General features: G+C 48.4%; 1 protein-coding gene across 9 annotated transcripts in view; it reads left to right on the top strand.

Moving 5' to 3' along the window:
• The window catches only part of LOC143525421 (protocadherin alpha-C2-like), a 64,223-nt gene that overhangs the window by 36,862 nt on the left and 12,452 nt on the right, over nucleotides 1-14,909 (top strand). For 8 of the 9 annotated variants that reach the window (XM_077019335.1, XM_077019340.1, XM_077019334.1 and 5 more), the window contains exon 2: nucleotides 14,664-14,722. In XM_077019335.1, the coding sequence (XP_076875450.1) occupies nucleotides 14,664-14,722 (59 nt within the window). Of the gene's footprint in view, nucleotides 1-7,582; nucleotides 10,325-14,663; nucleotides 14,723-14,909 lie in introns of those variants that run through there. The other variant, XM_077019333.1, reaches the window with a different exon arrangement.

The following is a 14,909-nucleotide window of genomic DNA, read 5'->3' on the forward strand; positions in this document are numbered from 1 at the left end:
AGTGTATCACAGTAGTGCATCATGTTAGTGTATCACGGTAGTGCATCTCGTTAGTGTATCACAGTAGTGCATCTCGTTAATGTATCACAGTAGTGCATCATGTTAGTGTGTCATGGTAGTGCATCTCGTTAGTGTATCACAGTAGTGCATCTCGTTAGTGTATCACAGTAATGCATCATGTTAGTGTATTACAGTAGTGCATCATGTTAGTGTATCTCGTTAGTGTATCACAGTAGTGCATCTCGTTAGTGTATCACAGTAGTGCATCATGTTAGTGTATCATGGTAGTGCATCTCGTTAGTGTATCACAGTAGTGCATCTCGTTAGTGTATCACAGTAGTGCATCATGTTAGTGTATCATGGTAGTGCATCTCGTTAGTGTATCACAGTAGTGCATCTTGTTAGTGTATTACAGTAGTGCATCATGTTAGTGTATCATGGTAGTGCATCACGGTAGTGTATCATGGTAGTGCATCACGGTTGTGTATCATGGTAGGGCATCCTGTTAGTGTATCACGGTAGTGTATCATGGTAGTGTATCACGGTTGTGTATCATGGTAGTGCATCATGTTAGTGTATCACGGTAGTGTATCACGGTTGTGTATCATGTTAGTGTATCATGTTAGTGTATCACAGTAGTGCATCTCGTTAATGTATCATGGTAGTGCATCATGTTAGTGTATCATGGTAGTGCATCAACAGTATTTCAGAGATTTTCATAAATGTTTTTGATGCCGCACAATGATGGTTAGCTTTTAAATTACTAATTCCACTAATAAAACTGTGTAGAAATGCCAGGAGTGTTACTGCATATGGTTGTATAGCCGCTGTGTGCTTGACTGTCCTTGTGTGGTACAGTAAAATAGAAAGATGTTTGCTCAGATCTATTTCTACATGCTGTGAAAAGATATGAAGAATGTAGGACATGGAAGCTGACTGAGTGTCTCAGAACACACTCTCCCATGCTCTCACACTCACTCTCACACTCACTCACTCACTCTCACACTCTCACTCACTCTCACACGCACTCTCACACTCACTCACTTTCACACTCTCACTCACTCTCACACACTCTTACACATGCTCGCATGCTCTTACAGACTCTCACATGCTCTCACTCACTCACACTCACACACTCTTTCACACTCTCACTCACTCTCACATGCTCACATGCTCTCAGACACACTCACACTCTCACACATTCTTTCACACTCTCACTCACTCTCACACTCTCACGCACTCTCACACTCTCACACTCTCTCACACTCTCTCACACATGCTCACAGGCTCTTTCTGCTAGTCTTTAATATGGGAGAGGGATCTGGGTCTGTACAAAGGGCTGTGGACGTGAGGCAGGACTCGGGCTCCACGTGGCCCGGCTGGAGTGGGCAGATATGTGGATTAGAGGTCTGTGGGGCTCACAGAGACACTGCAGCCCCAAATACATAATGGTGAGGAGCTGGTAGCCTTGGGCACATAGGCATTAATGAGCTCCAGACTTCATAAATGTCATGCTCTCTCTCTTTCTCCTATCCATCTCTCTCTTTCTCTCTCTCTCTCTCTCTCTCATCTGTCTTTCTGGACACTAACTTGTTTATTTTTATTTGTTTTCCCATGGCGTTCCACTCTGTTTCTGTTCTGGGTTGGAGTCTTTTGTAGCTGATTTTACTTTGCAGCCTAAGATTCTTAATTTATTCCAAACTATGTTCCTGAGCTATTGATACAAAGTGGAGGCTGGTGCTATTTTTACTGTGTAAAATGCAAACGTCTTGAGTCCCTTGTTATGGAAATCAGGATGTGCTTGGAATGAAATGACTGTAACCTCGGTGCTTCTGTTCTTTCACCATGAAGCCTGCTCACCCTGTTCTGATTTTAACATGCTATCACCAGTGAACACTCTCAAAAACAATCAATATCAATGTGTGTAAGATGGTGGTGTCTAGCTATTTATTAATTAATAGGTATCTAAACTGTCTAAACTTTGTAACAACTTTTCCTTCTGAGTTACTGATTTATAATCCCCAGCATACCAGAATGTGTTCAGTATTTAATCTAAATATATTCCTCATCCCAGTGTAGGTCAGACGTGTGCTTGGTCACATTTGTCATTGGACTGAATCCCCAAACAAATGCTGCAGTGACCAGTTTAACTGTGTTTTTAAAGACAACACAGTTCTCAAGTTAGTTGTAGAATTGAATGTGATCTGACACACGTGTTCTTCCAGTGGTATTATTTGAGTGTATTATGTGAGTGCAGTGTGAGTGTATTATGTGAGTGCAGTGTGAGTGTATTACAGTATGTGAGTGTATTATGTGAGTGCAGTGTGAGTGTATTATGTGAGTGCAGTGTGAGTGTATTACAGTATGTGAGTGTATTATGTGAGTGCAGTGTGAGTGTATTACAGTATGTGAGTGTATTATGTGAGTGCAGTGTGAGTGTATTTGTTTTGTGCTTCATTTTGGGTTCATCAGTCTTTGTATCTTGAGTCATTGTAATGACACGCTGAGTCATGCAGCACAGGAAGTGTTTCACCATTCAGGTGGACAGATTAATGAAGCTGCACACCTGCAGTGAGGTAGGCCGTGTGTGTGTGTGTGTGTGTGTGTGTGTGTGGGTGTGGGTGTGTGTGTGGGTGAATGTGTGAGTGTGTCACTCTCATTAGAGCTCCAGCTCTTGTATCCAGATATTAACTGAGTAAATAACCTAAACTATTATGTAAAGACTCCAGTGCTCTGGTTTACTAAAGCAGGGGTGTCAGCCTGGTCCCGGCAGGCTGGTCCAGAAACGTTTACTATTGCTCTGCTTACATGAGTTGAGTCAGGTGGGTTTAAGCAGGACTGTATCCAACCCAAACCTCTTTCTGGCCTTCTCAGACCAGGATTTGACACAGGAGTGCTACATTAACTAATATAAGATCATTCAATTGATCAGTGTACCGCCACGTTTAGTGGGTGTGTCTGAGCAGAGCAATCACTGTGCTTTGCTGGACTATGGCCCTGTAGGTCCAGACATTAACAGCCCTGACAACTGGACAGAGAAGATGGAAAAGATTGTGAGGGAGAAACTGCTATAATGATTTTGCCTCAATATTGTGGTATGTTATGTAACATAACCAGTGTATATTAGTGCAGTGATATGTTCAGTAATTAGAGAGCTATTCTGCATCTAATAGGTCATGGCATCTGTTTCTGACCTTTGAATGACTTTGTCCACTACCACGCTGCGTTTTTAAGCCGTATTAAACGTTTGCCTGTGGAGAGAGCTTCAGCAGCAGCACGTAATTCTGCAGTGTGGCGGTGTGTGTGTGGGATTTGGGCTGGGTCCTCTCTGCAGAGGGCTGCAGATGCCACAATGAGTCAAGCATGGAACTGAGCAGAATACATGCTGAAGGCAGAAACCGGCTCATTGGCGTCCTCTAGCTGCTGTAGTGGTGGTGTTGCTTGATTTGTTCGAGGGTGTGGGAGTCAGAAGCCCAAGTACAGGCTACAGTTCCTGCTTTGGCCACCAGAGGTCTGTCTACTACTCTTTGTATCCATCTTGTCTGTGTAACTGGTTCTGCTCCCTGTCTCTCTGCTGTCTCTCTGCTGTCTCTCCACTGTCTCTCCACTGTCTCCCTGCCCCACCTTCATTTCTTATTGGTTAAGTCTTTTACTATCGAATACTGACTGTGTTCCAAGCCATTATAATTACATTCCCAGATCTCTCAGGAGGACATAGAGAAGATTTTGGAGTGAATGTGGTAAACAAAGTTCCAACGTATCACATGGCTGCTTTACTGTAGCAGTAGCACCTGTAGCTGAGATCCTTCACCCCAGTATCTCTAGGGAGAGAGTGTACGGCTGCTCTTCACATGGTTGTTGTGGGAGAGAGGTGGAGGAGGGTGGGAGAGAGAGAGGTGGAGGAGGGTGGGAGAGAGAGAGGTGGGGGGCGTGGCATGTGGGACATGGGGGCGTGGCAGGTGGGGCAGGTGCAGGGAGGTGGAGGCAGCAGCGGTGTCCCTGCTGCACTTCTGTCAAACAGGGACAGAACCAGATGGACTTAACACTATATCTATATTGTTTTACTGAATTACTACCAATGCCATTCTGCATTCTGAAGCTGCATTCCTGTGATAACCCTTAAGTGTCAGTCTGCATTGTGCATGGGGCGAAAGAAAAAGAAAAGAGAGAGAGAGAGAGAGAGAGAGGAAGGAGAGAGCACAAGAGAAAGAGAGAAGGTAAGACAGAAATACATTAGCGTGGGAGTGCCAAAGAGAGATACAGAAAGGGGGGGGGGGGGGGGGGGGGAGAGTGAAAGATGCAGAGAGAGGTGGAGAGTGTGATGCAGAGAGAGAGGGGGGAGAGAGAGAGTGAGAGAGAGGGGGGAGAGAGAGTGAGAGAGAGTGAGAGGGAGAGAGAGGGGGAGAGAGAGAGAGGGGGGGGAGTAATGTAACCACGTCCTGCCATCAGCAAGGACACAGAGACACAGCAGGCTGTGTGTGTCAGTGCTGATGTGAGCACCTCTCATACCCATCATGCTTACATAAGGGAGGTCAGGGAGAGAGGCAAGACTCACACTCACGTGATGAATGAAACCATCTTCACTCCAAACATGGAGCCAGGGTGAGCGTGGAGGAGGGCGTGTAACACTCGCCGAGGTGCCACCAGGTTTTAGCTGATGGGGCGCGGCTACAGAAAGCAGGTCTGACAAGTGCAATTATCACCAATACCATTGCTTGTTGTTTGATGAGAAAGGGAAAATAGAACTCCTATCAGTTCCGAGACACGCATAATCAGATGTGAGACACACATAATCAGACTGCATCAGCTCTGTGTTAATACTCAGCAGACGTGGAGTTTTGCGATTGAGCCGGCCACACTCTCGCTCCTCTGAGAGGTGTTTCAAAGCGGCTGTCACTCTGTCTCTTTGTGTGCAACTTCATTCCATGTCCGAGCACGAGCTGTGATGTCCTAATCTGCTTCCTGCAGTGTGTGGGGCAGACAGGTGTGAATGTCACCCAGTGAGATCATAAAGAGAGAACTACTACCGCAGAGGGGGTCAAAGACCGCAGAGGGGGTCAAAGATTCGATGCCTGTTTCACAGATGCCAGCTGTACGGCGTCTGCTTGTGTGTGTAATTTATTGCATTACATCTGATTCCAATTTGCTATCAGATGCAAATAAACCCACATGGCTCCCTGCAGCTAAAGTCTGCACCTGCAGATGTGACCACTAATCTAATATCGTACACCCACAGAATATATTGGATCTAATTAAAATATATTTTTCTTGTATATTTCCTTGGTATATTAATACAGAACCTCATTATGTAAAATATTTGCTAATAGTAAACTTTAAACCTTGTATGGAGGAAAATGATTCCAGGTGGATTCAGTATTAAACTGTATTAAGTTTGGAATTGAGTGTTAACACCACGCTTGCCGAACATGGACTCACTTAGACCAGCACACAAATATAATGTGCAGTTTGTTTTCTGTGGCAGTAAGAGGATGCATATAAATCCACACAAGCACACGGCACTGATGTGAGTGATGCTGCTGCACTGTGGTGAAGAGTCTTCAGGCAGGTGGCTTACGAGTTTAGGCCACAGAGGCCGAAACCAACGCAGGTTATGCCATCAGTTTTACCGCGACACATGAACTTACTGGCACATGTTGATGAAGATTGATGCAGACAGAGAGATGGAGCCTCGGGTGTGCATGTCAAAATAACCCAGTCTGAATGAAGTCCAAGCACTGCCATTATGGTGGTGGTGGTGGTGGTGGTGATGGTGGTGGTGATGGTGGTGGTGATGGTGGTGGTGGTGGTGGTGGTGGTGGTGGTGGTGGTGGTGGTGGTGGTGGTGATGGCAGAGGTGAATAGCTCTCATTTTTTCATAAGCATCTTATCAAAGTTATTTGGTCTCTCCTTGGGAGTAAAAATTGTTTCAAGGGTTGTTGGTTTCCTTGAGGACCTCAGACAGCTTAGAAAAGTCAAACTTCCATTAGATGTAGAAACAATTGTAGAAATGTATTTCAGGGCAGGACCTACAGCACTGGTTAAGAGACTATGAGCCTTTCAGTTTGTCTCATTTTGATTTATCAGGTTTGGTGAAATCAAAGCTGGTCTTTCATGGGCTTGTGACAGTTGTAGGTATTGTTTTTATTGTGACAAGTTGCTGTGTTCATACCCCAGGTGCTGCTGGAATTAATGTAAGATTAAATTCCATAAATGAAACTCCTATTGGCTGGGCAAAAACAAAAAGAATGAGATCAGTGATGCCGTCTCTGAAACCGTCTGTGCTGGTGTTATGTCCAATTACATAAACATTAGCTAAAAATCAAAAACCTTGCTGGCATAAATACTGTAATTTTGAGTTAATACCATTTGGTCCATTTCTGAGGCATATGGGATTTTGCATGTTAGGTGGCACACTGCACTGTCGTTTCACAGAAGGCCGAGCTCACAACCTAGAATGTGTCCTGTCTGAAATAAAAAGGTCCTTCAAGAGTGCAGAGACCATTACCAGTACTGCAGAAATTAACTGGTCAACAGGTTGAGGAAATGAAACAATGTTGAGTTTGCTTGACTCTCCTGGCTGCTGACACACAATAAACAAATATGACCCATTGAATAGTGATGTTTGTTCTTCAGTGTGAGACACTCATTCATCTTTAATGTGTTGTGGTGCAGCATTCACAGTAGATTTAACTTACATAATGGGGTAAAACTAAGCATTAAGATGAGATAACAAATATAAATGAGTATTATGATCTGTATTGATAAACCTATTTACTGTTTGCGTCACAGGTCTGTAGGATATTCGTTACTTCACCATAGATTGGGAATATGCAGAAATGTACAGCTGTGTGGCAAGTTTAGAAACTCCAGCAGTTACATGGCTGTGATTTCTTATAAAGCTAAAATGTCTGTTTGAACAGTGAGCATGTCACTCTGCAACCACACAGCTGCCCTCCCAATCTATGCCATTTGTACTCAGATTAGGGAATTATTTATGCTCAAATGTTTAAATGATATTATTAATTTGATAATCTTATGGTATATATGGTGTATGCAATCTCTGTCCTCAAGCCATCAAAGTTGACTTGTCAGGTTTTACAGTGCACAGCTGTTTCACACGCGGCCCACTGTAAAGACTCCCAGAGGCGAACCCAGGCCCTGATGGGGGATTATGCCTCACATCTGGGTTGGAAGTGTCTGGGTGCACCTCAGGTAGAGCTTGAATCTGTCACAGGGAATAGAAGAGTCAGGGCTGCTCTCAGTCTGCCACACTTATCAGGAAAACCCGAAAAAAGAATACATTTAAACAGTAATATACGTATATGAGTGCGGATAACGAAAAAAAGTAATCCATCTCTCCTTAACGTGCTCCATGGCAGGATTTTAAATCTGCAGGATTTTTTTAGGCGTTGGAAACCAACCGACATTCTTTATTTGAGTAAGTAGCCTGTCTTCCGCTGCGCCTCTCACAGACAGCACCGTCGGCGCTGAAAGACAGAGATGAAATGAAATGAAAAGGGAGGGGTGGCAAGAAGGGGGGAGAGGAGGGGGGAGGCGGGCGTGTGCGCGCACCGAGAGACGCAGCACCAGTGGCAGGGAAACACACCCGACAGCCGCGCGCAGGAGGAAAAAAGACAGCGCGGACAAAGGAAACATGGACGCATCTAAGAAGTATCCGTGCACGTTTACAACGGAATTCGCGAATAAACAATCGTGTGCATAAATGGGAAAACATTTAGTTCACGTTGATGTCGTGGTGGGAGGCGAGATATTGCAAATTAAAGAGGCGGAGAGCTGTTGTTAAGCCGTCTGCGAATCCCATGCTCTTGCGATGGCTGTTGCGGGGATATGTAACTGTCTGGGGAAAATTGTGCCTCCTTCCTTTTTAGCGTTTTTGTTATGCTGTGGCCTTGCATCTGGACAAATACGATATTCCATTCCGGAAGAGCTCGACAACGGAGCGATTGTAGGTGACATTGTGCAGGATTTGGGGCTGGACATTAGAAAACTCTCCACCCGAAAGATCAAGGTAACCGCTGATGACGGGAAACGATACGTGGACGTCAACCCAAAGAATGGGAAACTGTTTGTAAATGAAAGAATAGACAGAGAGACGTTGTGTGATGCGAGCAGTTGCATTTTAAATTTCGAGGTGCTCCTTGAAAATCCATCAGAATTGCACAATATCGAGGTGGAGGTAGTGGACACTAATGACAATGCGCCGCAGTTCCCCAGGGACGAGTATCAATTGGAAATTACAGAATCGGCGTCGCCGGGTTCTCGTTTTCCAATCGAGCACGCGCAAGATCCAGATGTTGGCACCAATTCGGTTCGATTCTATCGGCTCAGCACAAACGAGCACTTCGCGCTTGATTCCAGCAAGCCGTCGTTAAAAAGCAAGCACGTCGAGCTGGTACTAAAAAAGCCGTTGGACCGCGAGCAAACGCCGTTTCATCAGTTAATCCTAACAGCGACAGACGGCGGCTCACCAGCCCTGACAGGTACTGCGAAAATTAACGTGCGCGTTTTAGATTCTAATGACAATAACCCTGTATTTGACAGCTCTGTGTATAAAGTGAAATTACTGGAAAATTCGCCAAAAGACACCCTTGTTATTAAATTAAATGCCACGGATCAAGATGAAGGCACAAATGGGGAGGTGTTTTATTCATTTAGCAGTTACACCCCAGAAAGAGTCAGACAAACGTTCAGCATGGACACCAACACTGGAGAAATCCGAGTCAGAAGCAACGTGGATTATGAGGACACCAACTCTTATGAAATGTACATCCAGGCGATGGACAAGGGACCAGCAGCGATTGCAGCCCACTGCAAGGTGGTGGTGGAGGTGGTGGATGTGAATGACAATGTTCCGGAGATCGTGCTGTCTTCCCTGTCCAGCCCGGTGCGCGAAGACGTCCGCGCGGACACCGTGGTGGCCCTGATCAGTGTGACGGACCGTGACTCTGGCCCAAATAAACAGGTGACCCTCGAGATCCCACCTGGCCTGCCGTTCAAAATCAAGTCCTTCAGGAACTACTACACGTTGGTCACCTCTGCCTTCTTGGACCGCGAGACCATAGCAGCCTATAATGTGACCCTGAGAGCCACCGATGGTGGGACGCCTCCACTCTCCTCCCAGAAGACCATTCAGGTAGACGTGGCGGATGTGAACGACAACCCGCCGCGCTTCGAGCAAACGTCGTACACCGTGTATGTGACGGAGAACAATGCACCCGGAGCGTCGCTCTGCACCGTCAAGGCCCTGGACGCCGACGTGAATGAAAACGCACGCATCACCTACACCGTGCTGAACGACAACAACCACGGCATCCCCGTCACCTCCTACGTGTCCATCAAACCAGACACAGGGGTGGCCTACGCCCTCCGCTCATTCGACTATGAGTCACTGCGGGAGTTTCATTTCCAGGTCAAAGCTCAGGATGGCGGCATCCCGCCGCTCAGCCGCGTGGCGACCGTCTACATCTACGTGATGGACCAAAACGACCACCCACCAGAAATCATCAACCCTCCAGCCAACGGAACACGCTCAACAGAAACGGTAATGAAGAACGCAGAGGCGGGGCTGCTGGTCACCAAAGTGTTGGCCTACGACGCCGACGCCGGACAGAACGCTTGGCTGGTCTATGTGCTGAACCAGGCCACAGATCCAGACCTGTTCAAGGTGCATGAGCACACCGGTGAGGTCCGCACCACGCGGAGGGTCCTGGAGGACAACTCCACCTCCTTCACCCTCATCGTTGTGGTGAAGGACCACGGACAGCCTCCGCTCTCCTCCACCGCCACCATCAACATAGCTGTGATGGAGGTGCCACCCAAAATCGTCCCCGACCCCAAGAGGATCATCCGGCCCCACAACACGCTGCTCTTCTCCAACGTGACGCTGTATCTGATCGTGGCGCTCAGTGCCACCACCTTCGTGTTCCTGGTCACCGTGGTGGTTCTGGCCATCGTGAGGTGCCATGCGTACTGCACGCAGCCGGGCTCCTGCTCGCCGTGCTGCGTGTCCCAGAAGAGCTCGCAGGACGGAGGCTCTGGGGGCGGCGCCGGGTCCCAACCCAACAACAATGTGGTTCTCCGCCGCGACCTCAAGGTCGAGCCCCACTACATCGAGGTCCGCGGGAACGGCTCGCTGACCAAAACCTACTGCTACAAGACCTGCTTGACCGCCACGTCGGGCAGCGACACCTTCATGTTCTACAACACGGGCCGACCCATCAGCGGGACGTGGGGCTCCGAGCGCTTCTTCACCAGCGGCTCCGGCCTGGTCCGCAGGCTCAGCATGCCGGACGCCGCGCTACAGGTGTGTCTCACCTCGCTGTCTGTCTCTCCGTCATGTGACCGGATATCTGACGGAGCATCAGGAGAGCAGAGCATCTACACAGCTGCTCTAGATGGGTGCATGTGGTGTGGAGTAGTTCTAGTCGTAGGGATGTGAGCATATTGCTCTGTGTGTCTTAGCAGGCGTTTATCCAGCCACACAGTCTGTTGTGTGTGTGCAGGCGTTTGTTTCTCTCCCAGCTGCTCTGTGTGGTTCTCCTGCAGGGCTTCTCAGCACTCGTACGATATTAGTGTCAAATGTTAAAGACTTTCCGGAGACTTGCTTGCATTTCTGATGAATAAGGGATTTGCTTTTTCCTTTGAAGCTGTGATGGTCCCTGTTGAATCAGTCTACCACCTCTCTGCAGTCTGTCTGGCACCAACAACTGTCTCTTTCTCTCCAGTCTGTATTACGGTGTCAGTGAGTCTGTGATTCAGTAGTGCAGCTTGTATTTTGAAGTCCGTATTCTTAAATGTTCTTATATTCTTATATATATGTTTTGGTTTACACATTTTTCATCTTCTTGGAGATGTGCTTTTGTATGCGGATTCAAGTATCTTTAGATAAGACATATTTGGTTGTGCAAAGAACACTAGTTACACAAAAACAGTAGCAAACTGTACAGTACACTGTAATAGCATCAACAAAAAAAGCTAAAAAATGCAACCCTTGATGTCCACACTGCCCAAAAACCGGGACATAAAAAGCATTCGATGTCTGTTTTTAGCTCTTCTGTTGGTTGTTCACTGACAGCAGGAGCAGAGTCAAAGCACTATTAGAACAGTTTCAAAAGCAGCGCCTTAAATAAACCAGCAAGCCTAGTAGAATTTTGCAGGACCGGCCAGGTACGACTTTTTTTGCGATTGGATTTGCCAGCACTGTATGTTACACTCATGTTACACTCATTTTTACTCTTCCAATTTGTGGACTAACGCATTTGTGTTAGTCTAGTGTTCATTTATTGTGGTTTAATTGCCATGGTGTGATGCTCAGTGGAGCAGAGATACAGGAGACCAGTTTCAGAGCGTTATGGACGGCATGCATCTGATCTCCTGTGGTCCATGGGAGGTGTGCACAAAGCAAGGATTTGCCAGGACTGCAGCATTAAGATACAGGATCTGTACTGAGACAAAGGCCTTGGGTGGCATTAAACCCACAGACTCCCCACAATCGAGTGCCAAAAACACACCCACCCAGCACCACAGACGCCTCGAGGCCACAAGACATCTGTCTCAGATCAGATTTTAACCTTCAGCTCTAGATTCTCAGTCTGCCAAATTAGGCTGTAGGAGAGAGGCGGAGCCTGTGCCTGCTCCCTCCCCCCTGACTTCACCTGATTAACAAACGTTATTCCCCCAGTTTATCCGGAGCACTCGCTAATGCAGTAGCCCAGCACATATTCCCCAACCCAGTTCTTTACTAGGACGAATATAAAAAGACCGACTGGATCCTTCTGGTGGTAAAGTGTATCAGTAGAGCATGCGTTCCTGGATACTACATCACTGTAGATACTACTACATAATTGTAGATACTACCACATAATTGTAGATACTACCACATAATCGTAAATACTACCACATAATTGTAGATACTACCACATAATTGTAGATACTACTACATAATTGTAGATACTACTACATAATTGTAGATATTTCCACATAATTGTAGATACTACTACATAATTGTAGATACTACCACATAATTGTAGATACTACTACATAATTGTTGATACTACTACATAATGTGTGTGTGTGGCTCTTTGGGACTGTAGTATTAGGAGTGATCAGGGCTGGTTTCACAGCTTTATAAAACAAAGGTGATCTTTAAATGTTAGAGAACTGCATTCAACACTGAAGTGCACCACACATTCAGGCCTTTGTGTGATCAGTCTCTGAATGTCCTCTCTACATTTTCTGACATCATGTTGGTGCATAGATGAAGAAAGAGTGAATAATCAATGTGTGATCTTCCGGCTTCGTAATGGAGATCCTGTTTTACATTCCTGAAGCAGTGTTTGCTTTTGTAACTAGTGCTGATTCTGAGTTCAGTAGCTTTGGTTCCCAGGAAGGAAGATGCCACAGTATCACATTACAAGGGATCAGCTGGTTACTTAGGATGATGTCATCCCATCAGGAGAAGAGCGGGGTGGGGTGTGGGTGGGGTCATGTGGGGCTGATGCGGGAATGAGGAATTAGTGAAGTGAACGTATAGGAGTTAATGGTTAAAGCAGTGATATGGCAAAGGTGAAGGCTAGAGTTTAGTTTCAGGAGTGAAGGGGCAGTGAGACAGGTGAAGGAGGGTGGAGAGGTGGGCTGTAGGGGTGGAAAGGTGGGGTGTAGGGGTGGAGAGGTGGGGTGTAGGGGTGGGGTGAGGGTGGAGAGGTGGGGTGGAGAGGTAGGCTGTAGGGGTGGAGAGGTGGGGTGTAGGGGTGGGGTGAGGGTGGGGTGGTGGGGTGGAGAGGTGGGGTGGTGGGGTGAGGGTGGAGAGGTGGGATGGTGGGGTGGAGAGGTGGGGTGTAGGGGTGGGGTGAGGGTGGAGAGGTGGGGTGTAGGGGTGGGGTGAGGGTGGAGAGGTGGGGTGGTGGGGTGGAGAGGTGGGGTGGAGATGTTGGGTGTAGGGGTGTGGTGAGGGTGGAGAGGTGGGATGGTGGGGTGGAGAGGTGGGGTGTAGGGGTGTGGTGAGGGTGGAGAGGTGGGGTGGTGGGGTGGAGAGGTGGGGTGAGGGTGGAGAGGTGGGGTGGTGGGGTGGAGAGGTGGGGTGTAGGGGTGGGGTGAGGGTGGAGAGGTGGGGTGGTGGGGTGGAGAGGTGGGCTGTAGGGGTGGAAAGGTGGGGTGTAGGGGTGGGGTGAGGGTGGGGTGGTGGGGTGGAGATGTTGGGTGTAGGGGTGTGGTGAGGGTGGAGAGGTGGGGTGGTGGGGTGGAGATGTTGGGTGTAGGGGTGTGGTGAGGGTGGAGAGGTGGGGTGGTGGGGTGGAGATGTTGGGTGTAGGGGTGTGGTGAGGGTGGAGAGGTGGGGTGGAGATGTTGGGTGTAGGGGTGTGGTGAGGGTGGAGAGGTGGGGTGGTGGGGTGGAGATGTTGGGTGTAGGGGTGTGGTGAGGGTGGAGAGTGGGGTGGTGGGGTGGAGAGGTGGGGTGTAGGGGTGGGGTGAGGGTGGAGAGGTGGGGTGGAGATGTTGGGTGTAGGGGTGTGGTGAGGGTGGAGAGGTGGGGTGGTGGGGTGGAGAGGTGGGGTGTAGGGGTGGGGTGAGGGTGGAGAGGTGGGGTGGTGGGGTGGAGAGGTGGGGTGTAGGGGTGTGGTGAGGGTGGAGAGGTGGGGTGTAGGGGTGTGGTGAGGGTGGAGAGGTGGGGTGGTGGGGTGGAGAGGTGGGGTGTAGGGGTGTGGTGAGGGTGGAGAGGTGGGGTGGTGGGGTGGAGAGGTGGGGTGTAGGGGTGTGGTGAGGGTGGAGAGGTGGGGTGTAGGGGTGGGGTGAGGGTGGAGAGGTGGGGTGGTTGGGTGGAGAGGTGGGGTGTAGCGGTGGGGTGAGGGTGGAGAGGTGGGGTGTACAGGTTGTAGGGGGGAGGCTGAGGGTGGATGTGGTACATGATGGAGCACACACTGCAGTGAAGCCCATCTGCTGTGGGACTTATGTGGTAGTAATTCACCAGAACAGTTGCTGCATCCTTCAGGCACATATGAGCTCTTAACACACACAGACAGACAGACACACATACACACGCACATACACACACACACACACATACACACACACACACACACATGCATATGCACACACGCATGCACAAAATCACACACACACAATCAGCACCTCTCCAAATCATGTGTCAAGGCTGAGTGGCTACCAAACGTCTCCTTTAACTGCGGATCATATCAGTATGCAGAGAGACTCACACAGAGCTCCATGATCTATTGATGAGAATCTAACTGGGCTCTGCCTGTCTCTCTCGTCCTCTCCTCCCCTGTCTCTCTCTTGTCCTCTCCTCCCCTGTCTCTCTCTTGTCCACTCCTTCCCTCTCTCTCTTGTCCTCTCCTCACCTGTCTCTCTCTTGTCCTCTCCTTCCCTCTCTCTCTCTCGTCCTCTCCTCCCCTGTCTCTCTCTTGTCCACTCCTTCCCTCTCTCTCTTGTCCTCTCCTCACCTGTCTCTCTCTTGCCCTCTCCTCACCTGTCTCTCTCTTGTCCTCTCCTCTCCTGTCTCTCTCTTGTCCACTCCTTCCCTCTCTTGCTCTTGTCCTCTCCTCTCCTGTCTCTCTTGTCCTCTCCTGTCTCTCTCTTGTCCTCTCCTCTCCTGTCTCTCTCTATCTTGCTCATTCTCTCTGTCTTAGCCCAAGGGACCGAATGCTGACTGGCGGTATTCAGCATCTCTCAGGGCGGGTGTACAGAGGTAAGCACTTTTCTTCTCCTGAATCAGGTTGAGTCCACACCTCCCTGCAGTGCACTGACGTAGATCAGAACCTTTACCTCAAATTCAGATGTTTTTGTTCTGTGTGTTTTTGTTCTGTGTGTTTTTCCTCCTCATTTTGTGTCATTTATTTGTTAAACCATGGCTGTCTCTTTTACTCAGTGTCAGT

This window comes from Brachyhypopomus gauderio, chromosome 10 (genome assembly GCF_052324685.1).
Source record: "Brachyhypopomus gauderio isolate BG-103 chromosome 10, BGAUD_0.2, whole genome shotgun sequence".
Taxonomy (NCBI): Eukaryota; Metazoa; Chordata; class Actinopteri; order Gymnotiformes; family Hypopomidae; genus Brachyhypopomus; species Brachyhypopomus gauderio.